At 39.5% G+C, this 26,006-nt stretch overlaps 1 protein-coding gene across 2 annotated transcripts in view; it reads right to left on the bottom strand.

Moving 5' to 3' along the window:
* Positions 1-18,847, bottom strand: part of LOC138693445 (zinc finger protein 235-like) — a 32,350-nt gene extending 13,503 nt beyond the window's left edge. The window contains exons 1-3 of one of the 2 annotated variants that reach the window (XM_069817408.1): positions 18,632-18,847; positions 14,683-14,780; positions 11-148 (exon numbers count right to left, since the gene is read on the bottom strand). In XM_069817408.1, coding sequence (XP_069673509.1) covers positions 11-148; positions 14,683-14,775 — 231 coding nt within the window. In that variant the 5' untranslated portion in view covers positions 14,776-14,780; positions 18,632-18,847. Of the gene's footprint in view, positions 1-10; positions 149-14,682; positions 14,781-18,521 lie in introns of both variants that reach the window. The other variant, XM_069817411.1, reaches the window with a different exon arrangement.
* Positions 18,848-26,006: the final 7,159 nt, after the last annotated feature.

A 26,006-nucleotide genomic window follows, 5' to 3' on the forward strand; every position in this document is an offset into this window, starting at 1 on the left:
ATGCTCTCACCTCAGCTTCATCCTTCACGATAGGGAAGTCATTTGGCACAGAAGTTTCCTCAAATGTCATTTCTGAAGTGAGATCATGTTTGTGGTCAACACATTCCATCTTTATTGGAGTGACGTGCTCATCTGATAAATTTCCTCCCTGCAAAACACACAAAATCATAGTTATATAATCGGTTCCGGACAATTGGCCATAGAAAATTGGTAATAGGGACAATTCGCCACAAACAAACAATTTGCCACAGATAGACAATTTGCCACACTGAGCTTCAAAGATAAATACCCGAATCAGATAACCTTCGACTGTTTTCAGAAGTTGGGCAAATGCTTCATGGACATCCTCTATTGGAACAAAAGCTAGCGAGACGAGTGAGTGGAACTGTGCCCACAATTCTGTATTTTCTTCAACATTATATTGCTGCACCAATCCTTCGGTCTGAAGCCATCTCCAGGAAGACTGGGCTAAGTGAAAAAGACAATCAGCTACCTTAACTCCGTCAAATTAATTTTGATTACGTTTGTAACAGTTACTTCGTAATCAATAGATATGATTCTTGGGTTTAATTGATTTTCAAAACGTCGCCCTACTTCTCGTTTCAATACTCGAAAGAGAGTTTCATATGCCTCCCTGGTTTTCCGTTCCATCAGCATCATTACTACAGGCATCCATTCCCTATTGGCATGAATAGTGTAAAGTTGCAGCATGATTGAAGGAGCGGACATAAAGGTCCCATCCATTATCCAAAAATGTGATGGTAACAATTTATTTAAATATGAATTATAGTCCCGACGCTGTTATTTCCGGCGTGACTCCGCCCCTTTGCTTACGTCTTAGAAAGTAAAGGCTCTATGAAGTCTAGGTAGGTAGTATCGTTCGCCATTTTTGTTCTCACATTGCCGAGCTACCATACGAGGAATCTATTTGCCGTACCGTTAAACATTATCATGTCGTAGCTCCTATGATAATAAATCAAACACAATGTAATTCAGCAAATAATTGAGCGGCAAATAACGTCTTCGTGTGTTTTCTGCGAACGCCAAAAAAAGAGCTAAAATGGCGGGCGATTATATTAAGTATTTATCGAGCCTTAAGAAATGAATCAGCAAATCACAAGACGTACACGTTTAAATGTAGCCGACCTGCAACGCGATTGGCTGCCGGAAATTAGAGCAATGGCACTATAGTGGCAAATATGATAACTTTCACTTTGTCCTCCGGTTCAAAATACAACAACCACTTCTCTCCTTGTACAGTGTTAGTGTATCTACTGGCTATAATGTTCAGTTTATCATATTCCTTGGTTCAGGTGGTAGGAGCAACTTCCTGGTGTGGCGCACAGTTTTTTTAATAGGTGGTTTCTTCAGTAGATTCACATTGGTTTCGCTTGCAATACGCTGTAACTCATTTTGAATAATGACAGACTTTGGTTCTCGGGAAGTCCCCGCCCTTGCCTTCATGTTCTCTACACATTCCTTTGCCTTAATCCTTCCCCAGTCTCCAGAATGATTCTTGTGTTCAGACGGTTCTTTGACGACACTGCTTCCATCTTCTGGTAACGTGACTGTAGCATTACACCCGCCACGCATGTCACAGCGTGAAACAACTCCATTCTTATTTTCTCTAAGTCTCGTGTACATGTAGCCAAGATATATTTATTTGTCAGAGCCTATTTTTGATTTTGTGAAGCGAATTTTCTCCGCCATAATTTTGAATTAGTTTACAGCTTCTGGATTTCTCTTGTGTTACCATAGAAATATATTATAAATTGTTGCGAATTTGAGTATTGCCTTGAATTTTAATGTGTGACTAATTGTCTTTGATACGAATTTCAATTATGTGGCGAGTTGCTTCTGTGGCCAATATTCTGTGGCGAATTGTCCCCAATCCTTATATAATATGTGATGTATATAACTGAGGATTGGAAAAGCAAATTGTGGTAATACTGAAAGGATGTTTTTATTATTTTCTAGTAATGTGGTGTAGAACATGTGCAAAAATCACACGAGGAATCCTTTCTCAGCATACAAGCTCACAGCCTTCACGTCCTCGGCAACCATACACCTGGTTACTTTCTTGTGCTTTTCTTTAAGTCCAAAATTTCTGTCACATGCTAAATAGCTGTGACCAGACCTTAAAAACTTGTGTTAATGGATTTTAATACACTTCTTGCCATTAGATACACGAACAAAAACACGACCATACAATTTATATTCTCTCCAATGCAGTTGCAACTGCTGATTATATGCAAGAAATTCAAATTGAGAACTGGAAACAAGCAACAGACAAATTACTTCCTTCCTCCCCGACTCACTCTCATGCCATCATTCGTGTAGCCCGACATTATAGCAATGAACTATTCATGGTATTTACCACATTTTATGGTACAGAACTCCATTTCATCGATTTTGGTAGTAACCACATTTGGCATTCCCAGTCTTGAATTATACATAGGAAACTAGCCACTTTTTGTAGCCAGTCCCCTCTGTTAGTAATCCTGATATATCAATGAAAGCACGCCTACCCATTTCAAAATACAAGGGGGCGGGGGTCGAGGTAATTTCGGTATAGTGGAGTGGGTGACATTTTGGTCACATCTGTTATAGTGAAAAAAAAAATAAATAAATAAACATCTTGAAAGAAATAACGGAAACTAATGGAGTGTTAGAAACTAGTGCAAGGAGACAAAGTGAGATTGAAACATCCAAAAACCTACTTTCATTTTTTAACAATTGTCTATGTCACATCTGTTACTAAAAGAATGGCTGGGCAGGTAGCTATTAGTGGCTATTGCGTTGCGAAACAGGACGAGTTTTGTGTTGTGGTGTGGTCCACCACATTTATTCTTTTGCCTTTTCCAGACATCTTTCCCGCAGTTTTGTACTTCATATATATATTGTAAATTTATTTCAACTCAACAACAATGTAATTTATTGCACTCCACAAAAGACAATGACAATTTACTTGGACTATTACGAACAACAATGAACTGTTAATCTTAACTAACATTCACAAAGCACTATTTACAACACAGAACTGTCAGTTCTCAGTTCTTCTAGCTCAGTCACTTAAGTTCACAGTATCTCGAACCACAGACCTTCAGAGACAGTCCACTGTACTCGAACTCAGGTCCCTCCAACTGCGGTCCACTGCACTCGAACTCCGAGCTTCAGCTCCACAGTTACGGACACAACTCAAGTCGCGCTCTGGTCTCGAAGCTGGCTTCACTGCTCTCCACTGACTTTAACAACACTGCCTTACTGACTGGATGACTAAACTGAAACTGCTCAAGTTCGCTCGCGTTTCTTCTTTTATAGCTAAACCATAGTTACGAGAAATTTCTACGGGTGTTCTCTCGAATTATCTGGATATTTCCACTTCGGACGGACTTCTGGAAGATTCGGGAGGGTCCGTCCCCCCCCTTCACTCCGCACGTAGCAGTTTGCTTCATTCAATTCTCGGCAAGCACCAGATGCGCGCGCAACCTCCCCTCGCGCGTCGCAGTAGTACACCGCCCCTCTACCCTCTCAGCATCCAGACGCTCCTCTCGCCGCCACACCTAAGCGACCAACGGACACGCGTTCGAACCCCGGTGTAGCTGTCACAATATTCTTAAGCATTTGCTGGTAGTTCTGTTATATGCTACCAAAGTGCGTGATGTTTACTTTATTTTATTTTTTTTTTATTATTTCTCTTTTTTCTTAATAGGGTGCGTTAGTTTACCTTTATTCCACCTATCATATTTGTTGTTTCTTTTCACTCTGAGAGCTGCCGTTTGATTTGCTGTTTGGTAAAATAACGGCTCTTGACTTCCGGGTTGTTTGTCCCGGCGGTAGACCCCGGAGCAAGCACGACAAGAGGAGTCTGGAGGATACTTCTGCGGCGAGCGGAACTTTGCTGCGCAGTGGCCACAGTTCTAGCGTATGGGGCGCCTTGTTGCCTATGGAGGATGATAGCACGGGTCTCAGCGGTTGGTGGCTGATTACATCGGGAGAATCGACGCACGCGGTGTGTCTGTGTTGCCAGACACAAAATTTCGCAAGAATATTCAGCCTTCAATATGGTATCGTCTGTATATTCGCCGCAAGTTCTACAAGCCAAGGAGTTAATTCTTGGTGCCGGTGATTGGAGCCGGGCTGCTTATTCCAACATTACTACTGATCTACTAGAACTGGCGACTGACATCTTTATTACGGCTTACGCCGGAATATACGCTAGGCTATTACTATGACTCTAAGTGCTGGATGGAGGTAACTGGTGTGTGTGACCCCAATGCATAAACTCTTACTCGACTATTCTACGCCAAGTTATATTTCCTTTTATGGCGTATTTTTTAATCTGCAGTCGGGTTTTCTCCATTTTTGGCACTCCTGCTTGGTTTCAGTGAATTTTGGGTTGGCTTTTTAGTCGTTAAATTATCAGCTTTGTATTGGGTTATTCATCTTTTATGTGTATGTATGTATTTATTTACACTGCAAGTGGGCAAGCACCCGGTGGCAGTGGTATATACAATATTAACAATACACAATAAAATGATAAGCAATACACAATAAAATTTACAATACACAATACAATTTTACAACACATATAACAATTTTATACACAATACAATAAGAATACACAATACAATTTAACACAATAATAATAAAACATAAATAAAATACCTAATTTTACAATACAATGTACATAATTATGTATTGGTCCTACATAAGTTTCAATAGTCTTTCACTTTACTCTCATCTCATTCCCTGTAGTGGCACTATGACGCATTTCACTGACACTTTAGCACACATTTCACTGACACTCTGTAACACATTTCACTGACACTATAGAACACATTTCATTGACGCTATAAATTATCACTGATCGGAACTATTCACTGCACTGTAAAACCATAACTTCACTGATACAACAGTTCAAATAAGTCAAATAATTACATCCTTATGCATACTTATAAACAGAACTACATTTAAACTAAACATTTCTAGTCTAAGGCCCTCTTACACGCTATTTTTAAATAATTTACAATTCAAACCAAGGAAGTGAACTCGTCAGGCTAGATAAATACATGTCACCTTAAAAAATTAAATGTTGAATGTCACCTTAATTTTAATTTGCACTTTATACACAACTTTTTAAATTATTCTTGAATCTCCTTAAGGAAGGACAGCCCTCAAAGACCGCTGCAGGTAGGTCATTCCAATCATTTATAGTTATATTTAAAAATGAGAATTTACCTACATCCGTTTTCTGTTTCCTACATTTGATCTTAAAATCATGATCGTTCCTACCATAGTACGTAGGCTTTTCTAACCGAGCCGTTATGTCTACCCATGCTTTCTGACCTAGATGTGCTCTATACAATGATGTTATTCTAGTTTTCCTACGTCTGTTTTCCAAAGTTTCCCATTTAAGATCTTTTATCGTATCGTTATGGTTAGCTTTTTTTTTATTTATTCACAGTTGTGTTCAGGGTAATTCTGTTAATTTGGTTAGATTATAAGTTTTTGTAGGTATGGATTTTATGGGATTTTGTTAGGGCACTCGCACTTGTAAGAGTTATATGAAGTACTAATTACACATTTGTTAATCTTTATAGTAACTTGTAATCTAGCGCATAGTCTATTAATGTGGAATATTCATAATCTGGCTTCAGTTTCTGATTTTATATTGTATTGGAATAATGTTATTAAATGTGTAAGTGAAGTCAGAATTTCAGGCAGTCACTAATTACCCACTATGGATTCCTTGCCCTCGTTATTTACTAGCAAGGTTAGAAAATGCCATTTCAATCACCAACTACTCACCCCACAGTGTAGTGTTGCCTTTATGGATGTAATGTCAAAAACGTTACAGTACAAAGTTAGAAAACCAATGTAAATGAACGGTAAGTGGTAGGATTTATAAAGAATTTATGTCCCTTTTTTTTTAAGCGTGGAATAAATGACCATTCCATCTATTGCTCATTGCGTCAAACTTATTTAGCTATTATCGGTGTAAAAAGAATATATATATTTTTTTGACAGAAAACCTGCCAACAAGAAGTCATAGAGGCGCTGTGTCTATTCCTAGTGGTTGCTCTAATTTTTTACTTACTTCAAGTATTCTCCCATAAAAGAATGACGTATCAATTAGACTACATGGGGGCAGCAGCAAAATTAAATGAAAAACATACCGTAATTCTTCTACACTCTCATTCTTCCATTCTTTTTCGTCTTTAATTTTATATCTGCATTACATTCATTTTCATTAAAACAACTTTACCTACCTTTCCGGTGGCGAGACTCGAACCACCGCCCTTTACTTCTATGTTTCACAAGCTTAATCATTAGGCTACACGAACACTTATGAACCACACGCTTGAAACTTATACAAAAGATGAACCCAATCGCACGTCACGCATTACGTCATATCTTACGAAGAAAGACATTTCTCTCCAAAGCATAATACATCGCTCGGTAATGAGTTTTGGAATAATATTCTGGGGAAATTCCACAGTTAGCAACAATGTATTGCTATTACAAAAAAGGAGTAATTAGAATAATAGTAGGTTTTATTTCCGACGGATCCCAGCCAACTAGTCACTCATAACGAGTGCACCTCAGCACATGTGTGGGCTTCGGTCCTATGTTCATAGACATCTATGACGTAGTGCAGAGGGCGGCCACTAGAGGGAACCCAAGAGTTGGAACTCAATCAGAGACAATTCTGTCCGACGTCGGGGTTGTATCCGGTATGGCTTAGTGGATAAAACATCAGCACATAGAGCTGAAAACCCGGGTTCAAATCCCGGCGCCGGAGAGAATTTTTCTCCGTTCCATTACTCTTTCATTGTATAATAGTAGGTGCCAAATCTAGGGAATCGTGTAGGAATATTTTCAAAAAATAATGCCTATGGCTTGTCAGTATATCTTTTAATTAATAACCTTCCTCTTATGTAATCGTGAAAACTTTGTAACTAATTCAACAGTTCATAGCATAAATACACGTCAAAAAATGACTTTCATACTCCATCGGCAAGTCTATCGTGCTATCAAAAAGGAGTGCGTTATATGGCAGCAAAAATTTTTAATAGCCTCCCTTTCGATATAAAAAATGAAACTCAAAACTTAAGATTATTTAGGGCCAAATTAAAGAAGTACGTAATTTCTCACACATTCTATTCTGTAGGTGAATTCATGACATTCAATAACGCTTCATGAAATTGATACTAAAACCTTGTGTTGTACTAGTAAACTATATTGTAAATCTCTTCTGTATATATTTCATCTAGACTGTGACTATAAATTAAGACTTTTTAATAGTATTAAGTTTTTTTACTTGTTCCATATTCTAGCTGTGAAGCAATGTATGAATACCATGGAATGTTAATAAATACAATACAATACAACACAATACCAAAATCAGCTACCGTAGAAACCACGAAAATCGTCGCTAAACAGACAATTAATGTAAATAATAACCTTGACACGAAACCCTCTAAAACCCTCACATACCGAAAATTGTACGTCTTCATTTTTCTGCAGTAAATCCAAACACTCATTCGTTAAATAATGTATCCCACTATTCTACTATCAATCTATTCGCACATACGAATATATACGCTTAATTAATCTCTAACCTTAGACTAATACATAGACACCTTCACCAACGACACTCACTAATATCCGTCCTAAAGAATAACTCAGCCTTATAAATCAATGTTGGATGGGTGAAGTGGAGAAAAATTCTCTCCGGCACTGGGATTTGGACCCGCGTCTTCAGCTCTACGTGCTGACCCTCCATCCACCGGATTCCCATTCCGATGCTGGATTGAATCCTCAGTTTAGAGAGCACGTAGAGCTGAAAACCCGGATTCAAATCCCAGTGTCGGAGAGAATTTTTCACCGCTCCACCCATCCATCATATGATGATGCAGAATTTCTGCATGGAAATATCATATGTACTTCGGTACATCGTAATAGTATATGATATGCGAAAATAATCACCTAGTGATTTAAGAAGGCGCTTATTCCATCGGATCCCGGCCACTCAGTCACTCGTAATGAGTGCACCTTTGCACATTAATGAGTTGGACATAGTGCCACTGTCACACCTGTGACGCAATGCATGAGGGTCGGCCATTAGAGGGATCCTAAGAGGTGGTGGAGCTTAAGCTGAGAGGATTCAATCCGGCATCGGAATGGGAATCGGTGTGGCTCAGTGGATAGCGCATCAGATGTAGAGCTGGAGACCCAGGTTCAAATCCCGGTGCCGGAGAGAATTTTTCTCCACTCCACCCATCCTACATCATATGATGACGTAGAATTTCTGCATGGAAATATCATATGTACTTCGGTACATCGTAATAATATGTTATAAATCAATGTTACTACAACTGCAAACATGACAACTGACGTCATCACTCTGATATCGTACTCAAACGGTACATTCACTTTCTTTACACAACTGTACTTGACCAACAGACAAGACAACACGAACCAACGTAATTACAGAAGACGTCAGCAAACCAACGAAAGCATGAAAGGTACGTAGGCTACAGTAATATCATGCAATAAGACACAAGATACTCAGAGAGTTTTCAGGCCGGAGGTGTGTATCCTGAGGACATAAAATAACAGGGTTCTCATGATAGATCAATTGTTGTAGTTTCGTATATCTGCTACTTGCACCGTTCACATTCCATGGTACAATATCAGTCATCAAGATACTGAACAGATAGTGAACAGAGTTATGAAATCTGAAAATGCTTTGGAAGTGAACTAATGTAAATATAATTTAAAATAACACGTTAACTTTGAACACTGACATTGTTAGTACTTTCTGTACAATGTTTTAAACATTACTGTAATATATTAAGCCCTTATCTTTTCCATATAACGGTGATATAACTCGTAATGAAACTGCATTAGGACACTGCCTTCTTAATTTAGTGCTGCACCGTGATGTCATGTTTTTTAGAAAAATAATCTATGAAGAAGGTCATGTTTCAAGAATACATTTCCAAAGCTCCCGAGTAGTTAGTTAGTTAGTTAGTTTGTGGGGTTTAAAAAGGGCGCATCAGCTACTATGGCTATTTGCGCCCTTATCTAAAATCTTTCATTAATCACAAACACAATACAATAGCCAGAATACTTAAAAGAACTAAAAAGCGTTGTCACGGTTAAAACGAGGCAAACAAATGCAGTTTCAACAAGGTGATGCATAAAAACCATAAAAGTGAGAAGTTCTCAGACGCTGTGGTATTTAAAAAGAAACAATAAAACAAATGCCAGGAGAAATAAATTGTCTGGCGCAATTATAAAATGCACGGATGTAAAAGGTCCGAACGTCAAGTTTGTTAAAATCATATACTAAAAAATGTAACCTCCAGATGTAAAGAGTCCGGAGGATAAATAAAACGGGTCATTAAAAAACTACATCACCTTGTCAAGTCCTGTATTTGATAAAAATCTCAGAACTGCATTTGTACAATTAAAATCATTTCCAAGAGGGTCACGTAGAGTCGGCCGAATTCCATACTTCCGACGGACACAGTCGTATTTTCTACACTGTAATAAAAAATGTTCCATGGTCAGAGGAACATGGCATAAATCAAACTCCGGCTGAGGCTCGCCACGTAGGAGATGCCATGCGTCAGATGACAGTGGCCAATCCTCAACCGGGTGAGTAAAACTTCTTCGTGTTGTGATGCTCTTGTGGACGAATCCCAAACGCGAACAGTATTCTTTATTCTTCGTAATTTATTTCCCTCTTGTGCAGACCATTCGCCTTCCCATTGCCACCATAACGTATGTTTCAAGTGATTTTTAATATCTTGGCGCCTCTCATGCCAATACACCTCAGATCCATTTATAGCACCGTCCCTTGCTGCAGCATCTGCTGCCTCGTTTCCAGGAATGCCAACATGACGCGGAGTCCACACTACTCCACTCTCATAATCAGAGGTTAGGAGAGTGTGGAAAAGTTCCTGGGTTCTCAACACAAGCGGATCATCAGAATGCAGACGCTGCAGGGACTCAATGGCGCTTAGAGAGCCGGAGCAGATAAGGAATCTGCCCCGGCATTGCCTAATTAAAAACAAAAAAATTCTATAAAAATCATATAATTCTGCGGTAAAAACACTGGTGTACTGGCTCAATTTTTATTTAAATATCTGTCCATTCGCAATAAAAGAACAAACAACGCAATCATTTACTCGGGATCCGTCAGTGAAAACTAATGAATAATTAGGAGACTGTGATAAAAGTTCACTAAAACGAAGTCTGTAAACAAAAGCTGGTGTAAACTTCTTAACACATCGGCTCAAACTTACGTCAAACATGGGACGTCGCACAGTCCAGGGTGGAGTGGTGGTGTACTCCAGTGTGCGAACTGTTGGCAAGCGGATGTCGAGCTCGGACAGCAGTTCTCGAAACTGCAGACCCGCTGGATGAAGTCTCCGTGGTTTTTCAATGCATCGGCCATAAAGAGACAGATGGTAAAAGGAGTCATAAGAATTGTGCTCGGGCTGTAAGCGGAGCTTAACAGCATACGAGCACAATAAGACATTACGTCGCCGATACAGTGATGGTTCCCCCGCTTCGCAATACAGGCTCTCTATCTGACTCGTTCAGAAGGTCCCTGAAGCAAGTCGTATCCCATGATGATGAATAGTGTGTAAGAGACGTAACTTGGATTTACTTGCTGAGCCATAAATAAAACAGCCATAATCCAGCTTTGGCCGGGTAAGAGCACGATAAAGGCGTAAAAGCACTATGCGGTCTGCACCCCAGCCAACCCCTGACAAAAAGGCGTAAAATGTTTAACGATTTTTCACGCCTTCTCAGTTCACGTAAATGCGCTTCCCACGTTAATTTATAATCTAAGATAACGCCCAAAAACCTCGCACTGTCTGTATACTGCAATTCCACTCCATTAAGACGCAGTTCAGGATGTGGATGGAGTCTCATGCAGAGTTTGTAGAACGCCATACCGCCATGTGGTATCGTAAGCTCTCTAGATCAAAGAAGACCGCCACAAGATGTTCCTTCTTGAGGAAAGCATCTCTAATGGCGGTCTCCAGCCGAACAAGATGGTCTGTGGCAGATCCGTGATTACGAAAACCATGGGATATTAGATCATCGGTTTTCCGATTCGAGTACCCACGTAAGGCGTTTGCTTATCATCTTTTCCATAACCTTGCATACGCAGCTGGTGAGACACATTGGCCTGTAACTGCCAGATAAAGAAGGATCCTTTCCTGGTTTCTGGACAGGGATTGCAAGCCAAGCAGACAGAAATATACCCTCAGTCCAGATTCTATTGTATATTGACAGAAGAATGGATTTTCCAGCTGGCGGAAGATGGAGAAGCATAGGGTTATGGATGTTATCAGGGCCAGGGGAGGTGTCGGGAGATGTCTAGTGCCGCCTCAATTTCCTCGGATGTGAACGGTGTATTGTAATACTCTGTGTTATCTGATATAAAATTGAGGTTTCGTTTTTCAGCAGCATCTTTGATTTTCAGAAATTCCAGGTCATAATTATTTGAGCCGCTTAACTGTGCAAACGAGCTGCCGAATGTTTCTGGAAATTCTATAGGACTGGTGGTTGTTACTCCATTATTCAGAATTCCCGGAATTACAGAACTACGTTTCCCCATTATCCGAAGGTCTTTGTCCCACACGATGTTAGCTGGGAAGTTCTTTTTCAATGAATTGACGTAGTTTGTCCAGGACGTCTTTTTAGCATCGCATACAGTGCGACGAGCTTTTCCTCGAAGACGTTTAAACTGGACAAAATTTTCTTGGGTCGGATGGCGCTCAAATTGGCGTAAGGTATGTCTGTGGTCTCGGATTGCACCTCTGCAGGCATCCGTCCACCAGGGGACAGAGAAGCGTTTTGGCCTGCAGGACGACCAGGAGATAGATAATTCCGCAGACTTTATAACCACATTTGAGAAATGTTCCACTACGGAGTCCACACTTTCTTGCTGGTCATCATAGAATGATATGGACTCCGAAAATCCGGCCCTGTCCGCCTTTTTAATAACCCAGTTTGGAGAGCGAGATTCCGCAGGACGTAAAGCGGACATACGCATTCGAATGGGGTAGTGGTCACTACCATGGAGGTCGTGAATCACAGATCATTCGAAATGCGTGAACAAAACTGGGCTACAAATGGAGATATCTATCATGGAGTATGTACCGTAAGCCAAGGAGAGATGTGTTGCTTCCCCTGAATAAGATTTAGACGGGTACATAGAGCTAAATTATGTTGGTGGCTTCACACCGACCGTGGTGACTCACTCTCATATCGTCGCACACATGATCGTGACCCTGATCGAGGACAGGATCGAGAGCGTGATCTCGACCCGTCACCTGCACAAGGAGTGCAATGTCGCGGTGATCTACCAGGGCTTGAATCTTTTTCTGTCGCCACGGCAGTAATCTTTTTTTTGGAACGTAAGGCCTGATATCAAGCCCACACGAGTCGTCTGAATCAGCAGTCTGAGTGGCAACGTCCACATACGTCTGGGTATCGATCTCAACTCGCTTCCCAGGTATATTTGGAAGAGGTGGCGTTTGTGTGAAAGCGTCAATCCCCTCTGTTGCTTTTTTAAATACTGCTGGATAGGATTTTTCCGTCGCATTTTTCTGTTGATCTAAAATACGCTTACGCGCCTTGAAAAACGTAATATTTTCCCGGACTCGGAGCCCTTGAATATCCTTCTCTACCATGTACTTCGGGCAATTTTTAGAACTGGAGGCGTGGTCCCCAGAACAATTCACACAGTGCTCGCCACCGGCACATGGGGAATCCCCGTGGTCAGCACTGCCGCACTTTGCACATACGATATCGTTAGTGCAACGTTTTTGCGTATGTCCGAACTGTTGGCACCTTAAGCACCGCATAGGGTTCGGCACATATGCACGAACTGGGACACGCTCGTACCCGACAAGATTGTAATCTGGTAGGACAGGCTTTTGGAAGGTCAAAAAGACAGTGCTCAGGGGAACAGTCTGTCCGTCCCGCTTACGTAATAAACGATAAGCCTTGGACACAGACTGCTCCGCCAGTTCTAGCTGGATCTCTTCATCAGACATGCCGTCCAGAGAATCCGTATGCACTACTCCCCGCGTGGAGTTCAGCGAGGAGTGCCGTTCGACTTTAATAGGGTAAGATCCTAGCAACTTGGCTTTCAACAGCGTCTCACTCTGTTTTGGAGATATAGTCCCGACGAGGATACTACCGTAGCATAGTCGAATTGCATTTTTGACGTTCCCAAAGAGTCCGTCGAGTGCGCGTCTCACGTAAAATGGACTGACGTGTTTCATTGTCTTTTCTGATCCAAGGTGATACTGATAAACTTCGGAGGCGGCACTTTGACAGTTACTTTCTCAGGCTCCAATTCCTAGCAAATGTCGTCATAATATTACCACCAGTCGTGTTTTCTCTTGTCCTCTGTTTCTTATTGTTTTTTTCTGAGGGAGGAGAGGACATTTTGAACTGGCCCCCCCCTACGGAAGCGTCGGCGTCAGCCTGCCACCGGGAGGGGGGCGGAAGAAAAAGACACCTAAAAATTCTTCTCGGTCTATACCGGCTATGATGACCCCACACAGTCCGATCCCAGCAACCCACCTCACGCAAGTTACCCTTCAAACTGGACATTACACACTTAATGGCAAGTTTTACACCAGAGGCGTGTCGCAGTTTTATGCCCCTACCACGGGAATAACCGCCCGTGGCTCCCCACTCTACACTGAATACAAGTGCCGGACCACTCTGCTAACTCCGACCCACCTCCCAAAGCCGGAGCAATCCGAGACCGCACGCAGCTTCAGGGGACTTGTGGTTGATTACACTGCGACACCCATAAGTCAGCGGTAACACGTCAGAGCGATATATTCGCCCCGGCGAGCAGAGTCGGTCACCGGGACGTCTAAATCGCCCCAGGCCCCATTGGGGCTCTACGTTGAGTGTACTTGATATCTGGTCCAGGCTCGGCACCTAAACTTGCATATAGGGGCAGTGTGAAGGGTCCACTATTGCTTCGTTGCTGGGCGCCCTGTCGGGGCGCACAAGTTGGAAGTCGCGCTCGAAACCGTGGGACAGGACCACGGAGATAGGAAAGATCCCCTCTGGTGAGACGGGAGTTGTAAGCCTAAGAACCTTAATCTAAGAATGAATATAATGAACTAGAAGAGGAAGAATAATGTAGCCTCACCAGGCTTTCTTAACAAATCCCGTCATGTAGGCGGACGTGGCAAGAACATAACAGTGGGGATGGAGAGGTGAAAATGGCTGTGATGATGTGGTGGGCGTTCCGCATGCAATGGTGGCCAGCGAGGAGAAATAGAGCGATGAAAAAGACGAGAGAACGAAAAGGGCAGGGTGGTGATAAGGCGATTAATGTTCGAAAAGAAAAGCACGAGATCCACCATTGCATCCCCCGGTCACAAACTTGGCGGAACCCACCTCGACTGGGCTCCCTAGTGTATAGTTTACAAGTCACCTAGTTGCTAGTCACTAGTGTGTAGTATGGACTGGAGCTTTGAGACACAGCCTTACACGCATGCATAATTTGATTCACGTAGTAGCCTTGCGCCATGCCATCTAGCAGCGTATAGGTTGAGATTGCCATAATTAGTAAAGCAGGAAAAAGGGAACAGACCAAGAGCGCGAAAATTATCTTACTTTTGGTGAAGAAAATGTCTCTTCTTTAACTGCGTCATCACGTGACTGTACTGTAGAAGGGTTTACCTCGGGTTCTGTCTTGATAGGATCCATTACGACTGAAAGACAATATCAGAAAATTACACGTTTGTTGTTTATGAGTTGTTTATATAGCTATACGAGTGCCCTACTTAACTTCAATAAGGAACATATGCGAGACACAATAGTCGATTACAATTATATAGCAGCTAGATTAAGTACGAATTGTAATCATAATTCTCAAATGCAGTAATTGTCTGTAATTTGTGAATATTTAAGTTGCCATTGTTGTTTCCACAGTGACAAACACACGCGTATCATTGTGAACTCAAAAGTGGGTAAGAATGAGCCATTCAGAACGAGACACAATTTGCCAATATCATTTTGTTTCACCTCACTAATACAGCAATATTTTAGGTGAATCTTTACTACTTTACAGCCAGTATAGGGAATTAAAAACAAACACTGAAAATACCTTAGTTTTGTAGTGTGGAGTAGTAGAAGCTCGATGTGATCACTGGCAGAGCTGTGGTCCCACCCAACCCGCCCTAAATAGGTTCCTTACTTATATAGGAAAATCGTCGTACTTGAAGGAAGATGGCGGCCATATTCCGTTGCTGTGACGTTATTTGAGGTGGAGTGGGAGAATGATTGCAGTGTCGCCAACTGTGGTAACCATTCATATTATCTTACACACCTAAAAAGCCTAATCTAACCTAACCTAACGTGCTACACACCTATTGTAACATTCCTAACGTTTAGCACACCTGTTGTAACATTCCTCAAAGTTTCATTTCGTTTGCCGATATTGGCATCCCTGCTACGCTATAGCCTGGAGTCAAAGAGTTTGTAATACTTACTAGAGACACATACCCGTTAGTGGCAGGCAAGAAAAATGTCACAAATTGAATCGGCTAGCATCCGCCATTAAAGGGAGTGTTTGCGGTGCGAAATTCGAAAACAGTACCACAAACATTGATGTAGCCTGGTGATAGACACTGTTTTAAACATCTTTTACAAAGGATGAGTCGTGATGAAATAAACATGAATGGCAGAGGATAATGATTCATCTTTGACGATATTCTAAAACATAAATTAAATCACATACACACTCGGGATAAGTATGTGAAATATTGAATAATGGCAATGTCAACATTAATTTTCAGTATTACTAGTATTGTTTTAAGGACATAATAATGGATATTTACTGTAATATTTAAAATGATCTATATTTCAGTCCTTTCATGCAAAGGAAGAGGAAGGTATATGGGGCTTAGAAAATATCTAGTGGTGAAATATGAGATCATAAAAATTCTGGAAACTGATTTGAAATATAATGAGAATAAATTTTATCATACAACAATCTATTTATTGTGTAGTTGATGACCACCAAGTTAGAGGTCAGTACAGACTTTTTAATACAATTAGTAGCGGTAATAGTAGCCTAGGAGTAGTGGTAATAGTAGGCCTAGTAGTAGTGGTAATAGTAGACCTAGTAGTAGTGGTAATAATAGGCCTAGTATTAGTGGTAGTAGGCCTAGTTTTGTGGTAATAGTAGGCCTAGTAGTAGTGGTAATAATAGACCTAGTAGTAGTGGTAATAATAGCTCTAGTAGTAGTGGTAATAGTAGGCTTAGTTTTTGTGGTAATAGTAGGCCTAGTAGTAGTGGTAATAATAGGCCTAGTATTAGTGGTTGTAGGCCTAGTTTTGTGGTAATAGTAGGCCTAGTAGTAGTGGTAATAATAGCTCTAGTAGTAGTGGTAATAGTAGGCTTAGTTTTTGTGGTAATAGTAGGCCTAGTAGTAGTGGTAATAGTAGGCCTAGTTTTGGTGGTATTAGTAGGCCTAGTTTTGGTGGTATTAGTAGGCCTAGTAGTAGTGAGACCTAGTCAGTGGTGGTGGTAATAACAGATCTAGTAGTAGTGGTAATAGTAGGCCTAGTAGTAGTGGTCATAGTAGACCTAGTAGCAGTGGTAATAATAGGCCTAGCTAGGCCATCAGCTATATTTTCACTAATTTCTTTGCATATAATACAACCAAAAACTAGAAATACATGCTGTACAAAACGGAAATTATATGATTAATTCATTTATTGTGAAACAAAACAGTTTTAGACAGATATAGTCTGCGGATTTTCTTATGCACTCTGCTATTATAATCTACTGTAATGTGATGGCACCTAACCCTTACATACATTGTTGAAATCAACCTTATAAACCTGATTAATGTGTTTCTGGAAAAACTTTATCCAAGAAATATTCCAACATTCTGTAAACACATTCAAAGGAGGAACTACATTTGGAACATTCTTCCAAATATTGAGATATGTATGCTTTCCTGGGCATCCTACAATAGTAGCTATGTTCGAACAAATATTTGCGGCGCAGTATTTCACCATTTTCTTATTATTTCCTTTCAAGTGTACTTATATTTATTCGTACTCCTCAATAAGCATGCACTCTCGGCGAAGCATCAACTCCCTTTAATGGCGGCCTAACAGCGGTTCAATTCTGTACGCGAAACTAGCGCCGTTGGTGTCTCTAGTTATATATTACAAACTCTTTGCCTGCAGTCTGCTGGAACTCAAGAGTCATCTAGTGGAAGTGAAGTGAAACTGCTATTCTGATAATTACATTTCCGAAGTTGTTTCTGTGTTAACTGTAGTGATAATTACATTCATATTGTACAATAAAAATTGAAATGTGTCGTGGCTGAGATAAAAGTGATGTAAATTGATTTCCAGCGCCATAATCCCAGTGATAAACGTGTGAATATTCGTTAGGAGTCCGTTGGAAGTGGCTGTAGAGTAATAAAGATTGACCACATTTGAATACACCTGCACAAAAACTTAAACACAATATCAGAGGCGGCTCTACAATAAGAACTGCAGAGCTGCAGAACCGGCATTTAAAAGGGCCTGAAAAAATTAAAAATGTAAAACGTGCTTTTATGTAATAAAGTTCATTGTTGCATTTATTTTTCCAATTCATGCTCCTTCGATTCGAGATTTTACTGTCTGTAGGAGCCTTGAACTGCTCAGAATTTTAGCTGTAGTGTACTTTTCGTATCTGTGATCGGCAGTTCCTGAAGCTCAACGTAGGGTAGTCGGCAGCAGAAAACTGGTTTTCTTCACCGTCCCATAAGGCTGCATTAGAGCTGCAACCGAAGCAGCTCTCTCCGAATATACAAAAGAACCGTCAACACCCTCATCTCTTTATGACCTGCGTTAGAACACACAGGCTTCTGACTACTGTATATCATTACAGTTCCAGTGTGTTATATTACTGTGGGTGGTGTGATGTGATTAGTCAGTGTGTCTAAGGAAATATTTTATATTAAAATGAATTAAATTAACACCTAATCGACCAACTCTTTTCGAAATTAAAAGAGAAATTACATGTTAACTTAAGAAATTAGGACGTCCTATACAAAATGTAAATATTGAAATTTCTGGAAAAAGTCGAGGAAATCATGTAGCCTATTAGTCATTTTAATACCGAAATGTGTAATGGAAACGATTGGTTTTTTGCTGCACTCATGAAAACGCTTTCTCCCCCACCCTGTATTCTGTTTAGAGGAGAAAATACATGGAAAAACACCGAAGTGGATGATTTAGTTAATTTGACTTGAAAAACTAGAAAAGCATGTGGGGCACATCTCCACTACGTACTAGTTGTACCAGGTGGGAGAGACGTGGCGCATTATTGGTTGGAGTACAATTTCGTGTGCACAGTCAACTTCGAGAAGGGGCGTTATCCGATTTAGATTTAATAAACAGCATGCGTTTGCTAAATACACTATTTTTCATGTAGAACTGCAAACCTTTGTAACCGCGGGCCGCTACTGTACAATATAGTATCAGTATCTCTTGGCTTGCGTAAGAGTGGCAGATCAAGGAGCATTCCCAACAATTGCGTATGTTCCACACTCACATCATATACATCTGTTGCAATGAATTCGAATCTTCCAATATTTTAGCTCTTCAGTGTATACCGGTGACGACAAAGGACGAATATCTGAATACTGGATATGTTTAAAGTGCACTATGTTAAAAAGTACAGAAAACGTATGGAGATACTATTAAACGTGCGAAATAAAACAAAAAAATAGGCTACTATTTAAAATAACACAAAACAGGCAACACCATAACGATAAGCCTCGTGCATCAAGAAGACTTTGGAACCAGTGTCGCCAACGCAGAATTCCATTTACCGCTGCACTAGCTTAAAAAAACCGCTGAATTATAGTTTAAAAAACCCACCAGATCTTTCTTAACACTTGACTTTCAAATTTGAAATACAAACTATACAGTTTAAGGAACTGGAGGATTTTATATAAATGTAGATTAAACTATGGAAAGTATGTTATCAATTTTTAGGCTCTATGTCTATGCAAAATCGTCATCCTCGTACAGAATGATACAGCCCTGCAACTCACCAGATGATTCTCCTTCATTTCTCGACTTGTATGCAGTCATTGTACCGCACCTAAACAGCAGAAATCATACTCGTATCGTGTTTATTATAAAAAATGTTGGATAAACTCCAGAACACGGACTGCACCCTTTCCCTCTTACTTCAAAATTCCAACCTTGTGCACACAAAATAAATTATTGGCACTGAAAAGTATAATTTCGTAAATATAATGATGCGCTTTCGACAAACGCAGACAAATCTGCTCTTTTTAGTATTTTAAGACATAATTTGGTAGGTGCAGTCCGTGTTCTAAAATTTTCCCAAAATGTTTTTGTGATATGATACTGTTTTTAAATTATTATTATTATTATTATTATTATTATTATTATTATTACTATTATTATTATTGTTGTTGTTCCTGCTGCTGTTGTTGTTGTTGTAAGTAACAAATTTTCCTAAGTACAGGATTCGCCCGAGCCCCTACATCCCAGGCTGCGCAGAAGTTTAGAGTAGGCACAAATTGAAGCTTGCGTCCGCCGCCATGCTTTGGGAGAAGCACCGGCTAGCAGACGGCTGCACTATACAATGCTGAATGTTTAATATATATGTTTGGTGTCTCTTATAAATCAATCTGAATGGACAAATGAAAAAAAAAATCTATTAACATTTAAAGCGACCACGTTAAAGACATAATCAAGTCATGGTCACTGGCGTAGCTCAGGCGGTAGCGCGTTTGCCTGCTGATCCAGAGTTGCGCTCGGGCATCGGTAGTTGAATAATTTCAAGGGAAAAATTGTTCCGGGGCCAGGTAACGAACCTGGTCCTTTGGCTAAACGCACCAACGTTCTACCAACTGAACTACCCAGGAATTCTATTGAGTCGGTGTCTGGTAGAGTTCCTGGGTAGCTCAGCTGGTAGAGCGTTGGACAACAGCGGTCAAAATTGTCATCCTCACTGTCAGGCGACGACTCGATACTTGATGCACAATAACTACTCGAAGCATCACCGTCTTCAAGACTTTCGATGGCGTCAATCTTCCCGTCGTCATCAGAAAGGTCTGGTCATCGTTCGACAATAACGTAGCATCACAATCGCATCATTTTGTTCTGACAAAATTTTCATACTTCATGATCGGGCAGATTTAGAGCTACAGCAGCCGTAGTGTAGTAGATCAGACCGCAAAACAAAGGCAGTTAATTGCTGAAGTATTAGTGAAATTTTGCCGAAAAAATTAAGAACTGGACTAAAGAGTGTCATAATCTGCCACTAGGTAGCATAAGAGTTAATTACGAGTGGTTTTTTTCCGCAATAAATTATAAACCACACAAAATGTCGTTTTGGGATCAATGTCGAACCCGCAGAGCTACATGTAATTAAATCAATAATTCGGAAACTGTAAACGGTAGACGAGAAATATTTTGTGCGAGATCGTGCGTATTTGCTTGTTTTCCGCACAGAACCAATATGCGGTAAGTGTGAAATACCACATTCAGTATTCCCAACGTAACACACATAACAATTTCCCTCTTCTTACCGCTTAAGCGCGACATTCATTTTACTGCTTTAGGCTTTTAACATATTATTTTTAGAGACGTTTAACATAGTAATAATTATACATTGGAAACTTACCACTGCAATTTCACCTAAATTGCAATGTTAATTATTGTTTCTAAATATTTGCAAAAATTAAATAAAGTCTACTACTCCACGAAACTTATTGCATTCCTGATACGAGTAACATTAAGGAAGCCGTGAAAACATCAACGAGATTCCAGATGCCGATGTTATTACTGCAATATGTTATAAAAATAATATTGTTAAAATATTAAAATGAAAAAATAAATCATTACATAACCTTACCGTTTGATTTAAGTTCGCATTTATAGACTGGGGGAAAAAAAAAAGACAGACGTATATCACGGCCTGCTGGAGTATAGAAACACAGAAAACATTTTACAGCAACAATGTTGAAGAAAATATTTTGGTGTTCCGAAGTTGGCGTCATTAAACAGAAACCAAAATGGAGATTTCATTGCAACTAATTAGAAATTCGTCTTTCAGGTATGTAATAAACGATCTTCGCACAAAATAATGTACGATACACGAGCGGTATGTTTGTTTTCATGTTCTCGGAAATTAAAAAAGCTCAACTACGTTTCGCTTTTTCAATCTTTTCCTCGAACATGGAAACGTCAACATACCGCTCTTGTAACGTATATTATTATTACAGGAGTGTCATTAACCTAAAATAAATAAAAGTCAAAAAGGGGAAAAAATATGAATTTTTCTGAAGGAGATACGAACGATTTGTTTAATTCCTGGGGTCACTATTGACCTCACAGTAGTAGGAGGGTTAAACTATTTTTCTACTTTAACACTGTAAACGCGCTCCCAGTTTACAACACAATACACGATTTAGAAATGAGAGTTGTTTGGAAAACAAGATGCCGTCAATGGCGATTTATTAAAGTGGTGATTAACTTTTGTTGTCACACAGGCCCCAGTGACTCTGTGTGTGATCTGTGCAGTGGTTAGAGTCTGTGTGATGTATCTTGTCTCACTGTGAAAAGAGAGAGAAAGGAGATATGTCTTACTTCGTCTGTATTGTTATGGCAATGGGTGAGTGGAGCGGTGCCGTCCATCCATCCAGTGGCGGAAGGGCCTAGTTGATACATTCTGTAGCGCAAAATAAAATTACAAAATATGTCTCTTTGTACTGTGTAGTTCCGTCACTGAGCTTGTCTTTCAAGAAATTGAGTTCCGGTAGCCTGCACAATAACAAGGTTTTGAAAGGAATCCTGAAAATTTACAACCCTCCTATAATCTCCACCCTCATTTGAAGGGACTTGGTTTTATTGCTATGAGACAAGATAAACCTTACCAGTTATAGTGTGCTAACGAGACGCTTGTGGTGTGGAGAGCTTGTGACTTCTGCACATACGTTTCCGCGCATGCGTTGAACGCGTTCCTGTCGTTAGTCGCTACTGTCCCGTATGGTCTGCGCAGCTATTGGTGTGGGGGCTTGATGCGAACAGATTATGTTAACATGTAAAATTCTCGTCACACTGCATAAATTAATAACATTGAAGTGTTAATGTGGTTAAACTTGATAGAAGCACAGTCTAGTATATAGTCACGAAGCTTGAGTTGTGAGGGTGCTAGGAACAATAGGCAGTGCCGGTACTATTTCGCAGTGTTTGTAATGAGGCGATATTAGCGATCCTAATGGTTAGCAACTATCTATGGATGCATATTTACTACGTATTGAGCTTCGCGACTGTGTTATTACTAGACCCCGGATGGCTGTGGTCTTTTCACTGAAGTTGGCTTACTTTTGACTAGTGCGAATGAATGTGGTTGAAGAGAAATCGGAAGAGGTAAACTTTGGACTCATGTCAGCCAAACATGTACAGTTCTGTAAAAAGGATGCGAACGCTGAATTCAACTCGATGTCTTTAGAGTTCGATTTGTAAAACAGGGTCCGTATTTTAAAATATAAGAAGTACAACATCATGTATACATTACATACCCTATACTCTAGATTAGTCTACATTTTTAATTTATAGGCTCAACTGCAGTATTTGTCCCGCTCAAGCCCCTACAGTCTCGGCTGCGCGAAACGAGGAAACCGGGGCAAATTGAACGCTGCGCTTGCCGCCATATTGTTGGAGAGCAGACAAATAATAGCAGTGCGTAAATCACGCAATTTAACGCTGTGATGATCTAAAATTGACATATTATGGCCATTTTCGACGTTTAACGTAAAATTAGGACGAAATAAACATATTCGAAGTTTCATTGATATGTGTTAGAACATTAAAGAAAAGAAAATACGTATGCAGCAATTTATAGAAAACATACTGTTACATCCATAAATAGGCCTACACAATACACATTATAGATTGTATAATTTTACGATAATCAGCAAATTGTTAGGTTTCAGAGAATCTAAAATTATATTAACATATTAACTCTTAGATCACAAGACATAAATATATGCACCTTGATTACACAAGTTCTTGTTATAATCAAATTCCTAAGTGAAATAAATATGCGATAATCAGTATAGACTTGTTGTTAAGTTTTAGAGAATCAAAAATAAATTATATTACCGGTACTTTTAGACCACAGGACATAGGTAATCTGGCAAAATATAATATGCGAAGGTAGCCAAATTACATTGAATTCATTCTTCAATTAATAAAGGGAATGCTATCAATTATAAAAAGTATCGGTACCTAATACACTGCAAACAATAGGTAACGTGAAGACCTAAAAACTAATCAATCACTTTATGCAAGATAAAAAAAAACACATAGTTTTTATGTGTGGATTTTTTACATATTGTATTTTTATTTTAAATAAATAAAATAGATATATTATCATTGCTTGCGGAGTGATGGTACATAATTTTTATGCACATATGCAATATCAATAAGGTGCCATTCCTTGCTTTTGTTAATAAAATATATCCGGCAAAACGTAAAAGAGTTATTTATAGGTGAACTCTGAATCATAAATTCACAAAGGAGGCTTAGCTATTATAGCTATTTATTTATTTATTATCTGTATATTTATTTATCCATATATGGATCTTGAATGAAAGTTTATTATCTTGCAGATAAATTCATTTACATAATAAAAACAAAAAGTTATCTTTCCACTAATGTTTTAACATCTGATGTGTAAGTTTAAATAATTCACTCAGTGGGATTTCTCTACAGTCTGATATACCTGTACTAACAATTAAGTATTCTTTATTGTCGTAAACTACTGGTTGATTTTTAATGATATTGATATTGTAACAACAGAGATAATATTATATCGTACCTTTTGCAAATAGCTTGGAAAATTAAACAGGGATGGTATTATCGCCGCGCTCTCATGGTTAACATTCGGCAGGTCTTTGAAATTTAATTGTATTATTGTTTTCAATTTCTTGTGTCGCCGCTCCAATCACTCGCCTCAATTTCAATAATGCAACCAATAAGCTGCTTCAATTATTATTAAATGACACTTACTTGTCTAATCCACGTAGACTAAACCCGAGGTTGCAATGTCTTGTGCTGAGGACGAACATTAAGGTATGTGATTAAAAATTATTATTATTATAGAGTTATTATTAAGAGTTAAGAAAGCCAACGTACTCGTATATGAAATAATAATAATAATAATAATAATAATAGCCATTTAACAATATAACAAACTAGTGCTTATTCTTATCGTGGAAGTAGACGTGTGGCAACGTGACGCTTAGAGTGAAACCTACAGAGCAACAATCGGTCGGCAAAATTATTTTTTTAAACCACACCGCACGTTATTGTATGATGCCGACATGTTAACCATGAGTCCGCGGCGATAATATATCATCTTTCAAAATTATATTGCAATTACTTTCACACTATTCACTAAAAACACCCGAGACAAAACAAAGGACAAGTATGACAATCGTGTTTACCGCTCTATTTCTACCAGTAGCATGGCGGCGTAAACATGCGCAGACTGGTTTCAATTTTGGACAGCACACCAGCGCTCTGTGTGAGTCTAGTATACTATTATAACGTCTTTGGTCCCGCTATGCTGTAACATCTGAAGGAGTGCCAACATATTTCTAGCACTTTTTGCGCTACCAACCTTAACTCATCTGCCTCCACTGTAACGAAAATTGTTACTTATGCCAATCTTCCTCTCGATAAAAACCTAATGCAGGTCGTGCAGAGAGTACAAGACGCGCAAAGAGTGTAAAATACTGCTGTCTTATTACAAAGATTATATTTGTAGTAGGAACGGTTCATCTATGGAACCGCCAACATAGGAACCAATTAAGGCCGAATTCGAGCCCTGAAAATATATAATTCATCTCTAATTATAAATTTTTCTGAGCTCAAACCCAGGATACAATGCCGTCACTGAATCCAAACTACAGACTGTAATTTCCCGGAAGTGGAGCATTGCGTGTACATGTTTTTGGACATTTGTTGTAATTTTTTATACCTATAATGATGAATTATATATGTTGGCACTCCTTCAGATATTACATCATAGCGGGACAAATACTGCAGTTGAGCCTATTTTTTTTTTTCATTTTCATACTTTGTAGAGAAAATAATCTACATTTAAAATATATATATATGAAATAAGTTTGATACGAAGTGGAATATTTCCTGGAAAATCGCATCCTATGATGATACTCTTCTTTATAATTGATAGTGTAAAATACTGTATTAGGTACCTACCTGTGACTCCAGGGTTGCGTAGGATTCCCACTACACTCTCTACCAGATGTCTTTGGAGCATCTCGTGTTATCGCTGCGCTCCCATTGGATGGCGAGTCATTACTTAGCTGAGTCCGTTGTAGACACTAGCGCGTGCATATCCTGGTTACGAGATGGTATTGAGACGCGTCCACTACTACAGTTCTATTGCGTCTAGCATCTGTGCGGTGTATCAGCAGACGACAGCAGTACAACTAGTGATTGATGCAAGAAGGCATGTTCAAAGACATTACTTTAATTTTCACTTTTTGTTATATGAACGTAGTCGGTCACTTAATTCATACACAGACGTTTCGTATCGTGTGAACCGCGCTCTCCTGCATTTCGTTGCGTTGTTTATTCTGCTACAAAGACATTTGGTATAGACAGTAGTACATTTACTACAAACCTCCTAGTGGCACCTGTTGCTTCGTCAATACTGACAGATATGAGTACCAGTGTGTTGTTCTCACCAACATGTTCTCTAATTCTGATTTGGACATCTACATACAAAGGAGGGAAGTAGTTTTTACGAAGTGTCGACCTGCTAGGAATGTCTTGCCCAGTGTATTTTCGTAAAAATGACTGAAAATGTATATTCTCTGATTTATTAAAAGGAATATTTGCACGCATCATTA

The sequence above is a fragment of the Periplaneta americana genome, chromosome 17 (assembly GCF_040183065.1).
Source record: "Periplaneta americana isolate PAMFEO1 chromosome 17, P.americana_PAMFEO1_priV1, whole genome shotgun sequence".
NCBI classification, from domain to species: domain Eukaryota; kingdom Metazoa; phylum Arthropoda; class Insecta; order Blattodea; family Blattidae; genus Periplaneta; species Periplaneta americana.